This window comes from Atta cephalotes, assembly GCF_000143395.1.
Source record: "Atta cephalotes unplaced genomic scaffold scaffold00058, whole genome shotgun sequence".
NCBI lineage: Eukaryota > Metazoa > Arthropoda > Insecta > Hymenoptera > Formicidae > Atta > Atta cephalotes.
The window spans coordinates 1,143,945-1,153,629 of record NW_012130122.1 but is presented as its reverse complement, the minus strand read 5'-3'; the positions used below and the strand labels follow the sequence as shown (position 1 = coordinate 1,153,629).

General features: G+C 36.1%; 1 protein-coding gene across 1 annotated transcript in view; it reads right to left on the bottom strand.

Annotated features, from left to right (window-relative positions):
- The window catches only part of LOC105623525 (43 kDa receptor-associated protein of the synapse homolog), a 16,397-nt gene extending 9,200 nt beyond the window's left edge, over window positions 1–7,197 (bottom strand). Inside the window, exon 1 of the mRNA XM_012204917.1 lies at window positions 7,105–7,197. Within this exon, the coding sequence (XP_012060307.1) occupies window positions 7,105–7,197 (93 nt within the window). The remainder of the gene's footprint in view (window positions 1–7,104) is intronic.
- Between the last annotated feature and the right edge of the window lie 2,488 nt (window positions 7,198–9,685).

Genomic DNA, 9,685 nt, shown 5'->3' with positions numbered 1-9,685 from the left:
ATATTATATATATATATATATATATATATATATATATATATATATATATATGTGTGTGTGTGTGTGTGTGTGTATTATTGTATTGTTAATTANAATTTTTGCAATACAGAATTATTTACAGCTCATGCAATGTTTAAATGTTAATTAAGAAATAATACGATTATTTACAATACATTAATCAACATAAACATATATAAATATTATTTTTAGAACTATTGTTAATTTTATGAGTGGAAATTAGACCGATAAAAATAAAAAAAATCAAATAGGAAAGAGAATCTTATTTTCGATTAAATCGATTGGGCGGATCTTGGTGCTTAATATTCGTATGTAAATTTAAAAATACATTCTTCAGTTATATAAACTGCGCAATTCGGTTTATTATACTTGAAACGCAATAAATTGAAACTGGAAAATAACTTCACAAATTATATCGATTTAATAATGATGCTAATAAGCATCTTAAAACTCTGCAAAAAACGTAAGACGAAACGTATTACGAAAAATATTATCTCAGCCAGAGTTATTGTTAACTTCTTATTATATGCTACAATCAGAGATTCGTAAAATATGCAGGAAATATGATTGCATTGAATCATTTTGGATGTAAAACTTCTTATCACAATATCGCGAGTGTGTGTCAAACGTCCACGTTAGATGATAGACACGGGCAACTGACCTCCTATAGGTTCCATGCGCAAATTCTTAATTTATTTCTAGGACGAACGGAAGGAGCACGCAGTGATAAACCGCTTTTGGCTGACGTCCCAGAGGTTGAGTTTGCAAACTGCACGTTAGGGAAGTTACAAGGTACACACAGGGTATCCTATATGTAGCTACCGCATCGCTCTTCACTTATAAATTTCTGGATCAATTCTCAGTCACGATGTAAATTTTTTCTTTCTGAAAATTTTATTTCACTATGTAATTTAGTTCTTAAAGCGAAATCTATCTTTCGAACGGTAATTGTCTTGACACATCTAAAATGTTAAATCAAGTTATAATTTGCATAAAATAAAAATTGAGATATTATTTATACCATCCGTGCGCAACTATTCAAAAAATTCTCCAAAAAATTAATCATGTTTAATTGATCACAATTCCAAAAAGTTATTTTATTTCTTTATGAGAAAAGAAAACTGACTCCATATTGATCGAATAGTCTCTTGGTGAAAGGTAGATATGTCTGAGACACCCTGTGTAAAATCACAGTTCTTACCTACCCTACTGCAATGCGACCACTGCACATTTGCTCTATATTCCAGAAAATTTATTTGTATCTTTTTTCTTTCGATTTTGTGCTGAGGTATAGCGAAATTCTTTCCTGGAATATACTCACCCTAAATTGCAATCATCAACTATACTTTCTTCTTACTTTTCTTTTATGTATATTTATTAGGATGTTTTATTTAACATGATTCTACGTTTTATATGCTTTACGTATGCTTGTATTAATGAGAGTGTTAATTAATATTTACATTCTCTAAGATACATCTCACGTATCTTCATTTTGGAATGAACGTTTTTTTTAAGTAAATATTTCTTTCGATATATTATTTCGAAATATTATTTTCGAAATATTTACTTATAATTTCATATTAATAATTTATTTATCAAATATATTTATAAAATTAGATCACGTTTCTTTCATAACTTTTTAGAAGAAAGTGTCTAGAAAGTATTGGTAATTATAATTGCCAATATCGTCCTTAAAAAAAAAAGTACTACCTTCGTAACGAGAAAAACAACTTTTTATATTAAAATATATGTAGTATATTATTACGGATATGTACCAAATATAACTACTATATACCAAATATGACTATAAGTATCACTAAATAACGCTTACATATTTTTGTCAGAAAATATTGCTATTAATCGGCTACTAATCGGTAATCATATGACGTTAGAACTAATTAAGGCAGACCGAAAAACAGAATTATCTCGTGTCTGATGCTCGATGAAATCCCGTGAGAATCACGTCCCGTCACAAATTACTTTCCACTCCTGCTAAAGTTCTCCCCAAAACAGTCGCGTGCCTCTGTGCGCGCGCGCATATCCGCTCGTTTGCACTCGATGTGTATGTGTATACAAGCTCGTATCGTGTAAAGCGAAGAGTATACGACACTCTATCGCTTTCCCACCACGTTCGCTAGGTGGGCGAGGCACCTGCGACCTCTTTTGCTGACCCATTTACGAGCTGCGAGATACGGTACGGCGTTGCGATTCTAAGTGGAAAATCGAACCATCTCCCAGTCTTCTATGCGTCGAGGTCGATCAACGAAATACAAGGCACCTGCCCTTGTCGTCCCTTATCGCACATCTTCCATTTTCCTTAAGTATCCTGTTCTTGCTTGATCTCTCGTGATTTTACGCAAAAGTCATTTGAAACTAAAATTACTTTTCTAAATAATATAAAAAATGTCTCCATAATTACGTATCTGACAATCATGGGATTTCCGATTCACAGTATTCTATTTTTACATAAAGTTTCTTACAATGCGTTCTGCTTATCATAAAGATTATTTAAGTAAAACTCGTAAAAATATTTAATACAGTAAATCACAATTTTGTGATATTACTTTTATATTATTATTTCTTAATATATAATTAACCAATAGTTTTTTTATTTAATTCCTCATTTGCTCTTTTAATGATTTCTCGAAATATCAAATACGATTTTTAGAAATATACAAAAAAAATAATTCTATAATTACTTTTTTATTATATTAATTAGCAAACAAAGATCGAGCCTATTTCGTTGGATCTTAATATTATCATTTCTGTTTTACCACAATCTTTTAAATTAACTTTATTATCAGATATAATTAATGTTATATATTAAATTAAAAACGTTTGAAAAGCTTGCTGAAACACATTTGTTACAAAGATGTGCTACTTTTCAGATGTGTTACATTTACTTATTTAATATGTGTAAAACATGTAATTATATTGTAAATGTAATTAATTGTATCATTTTAATATTACTAGTATTATACATAAAAGATTATTCTGAACGTTCCAGATAATTTTTCGTAAACCAAATGAAAATTATTTAAAAGAATATAGATAGAAGAATATAGTTAGTTACCACTCATATTAACATACTGTAATATTAATATAAGAGAACGTGAATTTAAGCAGGGAATGAGTTTAAGTTAACAATTAACTTTACAAGTCATAAATTGGCTATTACAAGCTAGGAGAAGAGGATAAAAAATTCATATAATTCTAAAACGTGAAATGTATTTTTTTTCAGACGGATTTAGTATTTTATTCAGACGGATGCAGTAACTATTTATTTATTTTTCAAGCAAAAAAAAATATATATATATTTTAGTTTTAACGTTTTTATATGTTAATTTTTAAAGATGTATGTACAAACGCGTGTTCTAAATAAATTATTTATTGTTACTTTTTTTTTCGCTAAAAGAATGATGATTCCTTTAATATATTATGTGTAATAATTATTATAAAAAAATCTATTACAATATAAATGAAACTCAACAAAATATTTAGATAGCATATGTTCTTAATAATTAATTATTAATAAATAACAGTATATGATTGCGATAAATCCAAATATTGACTAAATATAGAATAATAATAAATATGCACAAGTAAAAGTTAATAAATGTAACATATATATATATATATATATATATATATATATGTGTGTGTGCATTATTTTTTACTATATGTTGAACAAGCAAATGAAAAGTCCTATGGCGAAAATCATGAAAGCAAGTTTTTTAATTTTACAATTATTATGTTATGTTCTCTCTCTCTCTCTCTCCTGCAATATTATTTTTTAATCAATAATTAATTTTCATCTAAATTTATTTACACTGCAGCTTTTAATGAATTAATTAAAATGTACTATATCGATTTGTATCTAATTCGCGTAATTTGAAATTTGCTACTGATTAGCAACAATACTTGCCCGAGGTAATCCCTGGACGAGATAGACTCCCATGACATGGCTGTGCGTCTTTCTTGATGTGACTTTTTTTCTCCGTTCCGCGGTGCAGCTGTTTCTTCTCTCTTTCTCTTCCTCTTGATGTTCTAATCTCATCTCTCGCCGCCAACATTATCACGTCCGCGCACCCGCGTGAAATAAAGCATATCACTTTCTTAAATTGCACAACGCGTGATCACGCACGACGCAACGTGCACTGGCTTGGGACTTTAATCGTTCGCATTCAATCGCGATTCGAAAGACGGTACTCGATATATGTAACGATTGTTATCGAGTCTTATTTATCGCCCAACGAGCTCGAGGATTGTGCGAACAATAACAATTGTGATTTCGCGCGATTCAAAACATACAAGAACTGCGCATCTGCTTATATCGATTATCTTACAAATTTATTTGACGTTTCTCATGTTTGATGGCGCCAAAACAATTAAACATCCGCCGAAAAGTTTCTCGAGTTCGATCGAGAGAAATTTTACTTCAATAATTTGTGCGATGGATCGTAAAAGGGTATTTTGCTTCGATAATGCGAAGTAATAACAGTCGAAGGTCGATGAAAGATTTTTTAAGTTTCTAGGACTTTCAGTTAGACTTAGAGATTTGCAATATATGATTGTTCCTTAAGAATTTCCTTATCGAGGGATATACATTCGAAGGAAGTGGAGCTGAGCCGATAGTCGTTGAGGTAGATCGAGGATCGTCTGAGTTGATTTCCTCACTCAGGGGATTTTTTTTTCTTTTTGGACAGACTCGATGCGCTTACTTACTAACGTATAGGGATGCACACCTCGGTCGAGAAAAATAATTTGCACGCCCGCGTGTCTTTTGTACTTATATGCCTAATTGAGCACCGTGGACTCGCGCGAGTACTTGCGCGCATTGACGAGAAATAGAGAGTCCGTTGAGAGTTCTTCTCTATTTTTTAACGTAATTGGCAAATTGTTTCGTGGCAGTTTCTCCGATCAGCTGATCGATAAGGATTGTTTCAGGTATTCGACTCGTTACCACATGTAACACATACGACCGCTCGAGTCTCACGGTACAAATATCTAAGTATCTCCTTCTTTCCTCGCTTTGTCACCCTATTCGTCCTCGCAAGAATGCGTAAACTGCTCTTCGTAGGAGCGAGTAACTTTTCTTCGCTTTTCACGTTTCGCTCGTTCGCGTTTCTCGGTTGCGTGTAACTCTTTTAATTCTCTGAGAGTTTCTCTCTCCCGCGAATTATTTTTTTTTTTTTCAGGGTGTACGATTTTCGTGCGGTCGAATTATCGATATTTGATTATCGAGAATCGCGTAACGTGATATACTATATAATTTGTCAACGTCGTTATTTAGAACTCTATGAAAAGGTTTAACACACGTATAATATTTATATATATTTTATCTACGATGTATTTAAATAAATTTTTAACATGTATGTATATTACATGTATCTTCTAATATAGAATCCGTGCGGTGTTCCGCGTTTGTGTGCGTGTATGTGTGTACCCGTATGTACATGCGTATATACGCACTTTGTTTTTTTTTTTTTTTTTTTCTTATCGAACGTATTTAATGTTTCACTGTACTAGGTACAGTATAATCGGTCGCCCCAAGTTACTCCGGCGTGTAGGACGGTGCTGAACGTGCGTTTTAAGTCTTAAAATACGATTAAATCTTTTTCGCTGCTTTTCAAGAGTAACGACAGGGATGGAGAGATTTCGTACGATATTGCGATATATCACTCACATTTATTAATGCCTACGTGAATCGATGTGAAGTAATGATGATTAATCGACAATGAAGACGTGCCACAGACAACGATCGTCTTTTTTTTCTTCTTTTTAAATTTCTTTTTCTTCTCGTTACTTTTTTTTTTTTTTTATAAAACTTTCCTCAGTTTTGACGCGTGTTCAGCACCGAGAAGGTTAAGGGACGCGTTGTCCCCGAAACTAGGATCACGTCGGCCCGCGGTGTCCCAGTTACCGTCGGTGACCCCCGACGCGCTTTTTCTCCCCCTCCGAAACCTCCCTTCTACCGTGGAATGTTCTAACTTCGCGAGAGCTCGCGCAAGTGAGATACGCGAATTCCCGTTTGCGAGATTCCGGGCGGATCCATCGAGCGTTCTCCTAAATCCATAAACCGTTTCTTCCCTTCCGTTTCCAGCAGTTATCTCGAGATGTTTACACGCCACGTGTGTGCGTGGAAAGATTTCTTTGTCTCGTTACGTATCTTTCTACATTATCGTTACAACGGAGTATTAGTGCAATATAGGAACAACAACAGCAGCGAATGCGCGTGTTGTTTTTAGCCCTTAGAATTCTGTCGTGCGTCTCTCTCCTTTCCCGCGTTGTTCCCCGTCAATAGACGCGCGATATCCAGTCGAGATTCAGCCGGTGTCTCTCGAATATGAGAATCTCGCTTTAGCGAGAAAGCGCGATTTAGACGTAGAAAAACCGGAACCGGAACCCCGTCCGAGGTGGTCGCGACGACACGTCCGACAAGCAGTCAGCGTTCGTATTCGGCGCCCATCGCGCGCCGAGCGCTCGCGTACGTTCGTAGGCCAAGCAGCGGCGCGTAATAATGATGGCAATGCGGCCGTTCCCGCACGCTGACGATGAGATAGTAGCCGTGGTGGGCGCCCCGAGGCGTCTCCTCATGCCGTCGTTGATTGATCCCTCGTCCGTCTCGGTTTCAGGCCGTCGCGTTCCGGCCTTGTCCCCCTTCCGTCGTTTGTACCACCGTCTCCACTGTCTCCTTCGTTCGCCGTTCCCGGCGCCTTCTCCGCCTCCGCTCTGTCTTTCGCTCTGCCCGCTGCCGCCGCCGCCGCGCGCGCGGAAAAACCGTTCCGCGATCGCTCGTTATCGGCAACGAGGACAGCCGAGGCCACGGAAGGTTATGGGCGCGCGATGCGGATCGAGAGAGGAGCCCGCTGCGCGCTCACACACCCTCCTTCCTCCCACCCCTTGTCTCTCCTTTCTCTTTCTCTCTCTCTCTTCTTCCGTCTCTCTCGCTGGCGCGCGTATGGGGTTGGTCCTCTCGCGGAGGTACGCCGCGCGGCACCCACGAAAATCCACCGCCGGTGGCCGGAGCAGAACTGTCGCGCCCGAGCCGCAGCAGCCCGCAACACACGACCCAACCGATCCTACCCCCCACGAACCCCCGCCCCCGCCGCGGCCGCGGGCTTTCTCTCTCCTCGGCCGTGCTCCACCTCTGTTCCACCACCATTCGCCACCCTTCATTCTACCTCCGTCTCACTCTTTCCTCTCCTTCGCGCTTGCTCTCCCTCCCTCCCCCTCTTTCTCTCTGTCCCGCTCCTTTCGCGGCGTCGCGCTGCTGCGTCCCGCAACCTTCGCCTCCATTCTTCCTCTCTCGCGTTTCCAACCCCATCCTTTCTCGTTTTCTCATCCCCCCACGTCCTCCACCGCAAGCCCCTCTGGTCCTCTCTATCGCTGGCAAACCGTCCTCCGATGAAAGTTTCTCTCCATTCGTCCCCTTTTGCGTTCGTTCTCTCACCCTGCGCTTCACCCATCAGCTTTGCCCGATTCTTGATCCTTTTCATCGTTATCCCAGTGCGCTTTCAACTTTATATCGGACGTGGATAGCCAAGTTTCATCTCGTTTCACAGTAAACTCTTTAAATGTCGTACGATGTGTCGACACTGTTGGCTAAACAAAACTGATATTTATGGCCAACGGATGCGATGATTCTGAGTCGATCGTCTGCAATCATTTTTGATTATAATAATAAATATTGCTATTTTATGATTATTATATTTTGACAGTATAAATGCTATACTTTTAGTTCATCGAATTTTAATTATAAATTTTTTCGGCATCGAGTTGGAATATGTTAACCAATCTTAAAAAAGTTTTGCCAACTAATCCTTTGGATTAAAATTCTGCTCAAGGAACGTTCTTGAAATTGGTTGTGAAAATTAATCTTAAGAAGCTTAATTTCAAGCCTTTAATTAAAAACTACTTATGTAATATAGTTTTGTGTTTGATTTTTGATTATCTATCTTAGTTCAAGAAAATATGCATTTTAAAATATCGACATCTCAGAAAAGTAAAGCAGCACGATGAAGTGTATCAAGAATCGCGTAATATCAGTTATTCATAATTTTCGATTAATATTAAGTTTTATTAACTTTGCGCTCTTGCATTATAATGATAAAAAAGATATTTAACTTCAGCTTTTACTTTAGTTTTTTTCTTATATTTTGTATATAATTTTGTAATAAAAGAATAATATTTGACCTTTTTCCTCTCAAGTGTCATCCAATATGAACGAAAGTTTTACAAGATTTATGTTTCAAGTTGAATCTATAATTTATATTTTATTCTTTTGATATCTGTAATGAAAAAATTCTGTCCTTGATGCTTTATTCATTCCTCTACAAGTGTTCTATAAATGTATACTAACAGAAGGGAATGATATTCAGTCTCAAATTCTTTCCCTAGAAGCGAAGCACGACCTTGTGGCGGTAGAAATAAAAATCTTACATAAGATCAGCATGTCAAGCTAAGAAAATCTCTAATTTGTTATTGGACGATCTGGTCTTGCTGTTCGTCCTTATGCAAACTTTATCTTACGAGATGAGATCTTTTTTTTACGAAATACTGTGTAAGTGTGAGGCACGTACGGAAGAGATCTTTAGAGACCTTTTTTCTTTCCCTCAGGAACGATATCTTGAATATCCCCGGTAGGATTAAATGTTTTTTTTAAAACATGCGATGTATTTTGAGGGGAAGGGAGTATGGCGACACGCACCCGGCACTCTGCTGATCAGCTGTCGCCTTTTTCTCAACCGACAGGACGGGAACATTTCTCTCGATTTTACGGCTCAAAGGTTGTAAAGCCTAATGGAACGTGGGCACGTTCGGTGATACCACTACATCGATGTCAGCATTTAAGTACAAGCGCAGTAAAAGCTCTTTCTGGAAACTGATGCAGTCTCCTTACGCAAACGAGACTAAGACGAATCGTCGCGGTTTGCTACAATTTGGATAACTTTTCCGAGAAAGCAATTTTCTTGTTACTCATAAATTATGAAATTGTTCTGTATGTATATAAGGATTTCCAATAACTACCTTATCTATGAGTGACGTCAGAAGGAAAGATATGATAATGAAATATAGGCGACGAAAAAGAGAGAAATATAATTTATACGTTAATATTTTATAGATTTTGTATCCGTACGTTATATAAAAGTCTATTTATGAAATCATATTACTTTGATAAAACAAACTTGTAATATATAAAAAGAAATTGATTTGCAAGCTAAAAATTTGATATCACCCAAACAGATAAAAAATATAATTGAAAATATTGTACTGTTTACATCACATAAATCTAATGTAAAAAATGATAAAATTTGTATGATGACGAGTGGATATTTTTAATATTTTTATAGAGATTTTAATAAAAAGTATTTGTTAAATAATTGCATAAATAAATAAATTAGTTGTATGATAATTTAAACATTAAATAAAACTATATAAACCTTTAGCTATATAAGATATTTTGAATAAAAAATCATTTTTTATTTTACAAATTTTTTGAAATTATTCTTACTAAGTATCAACTAAAAATAAGCAATACAAAATTATGTTGAATTGAGAGGTAAAACCAACAGAATCAATACATTTCTAAAACATTTTTAAAAGCAGATGAAGGCGCCTAAACACGTAAAACCCGCGCGACGCGTGTGCGTGTTGTGATAGATTA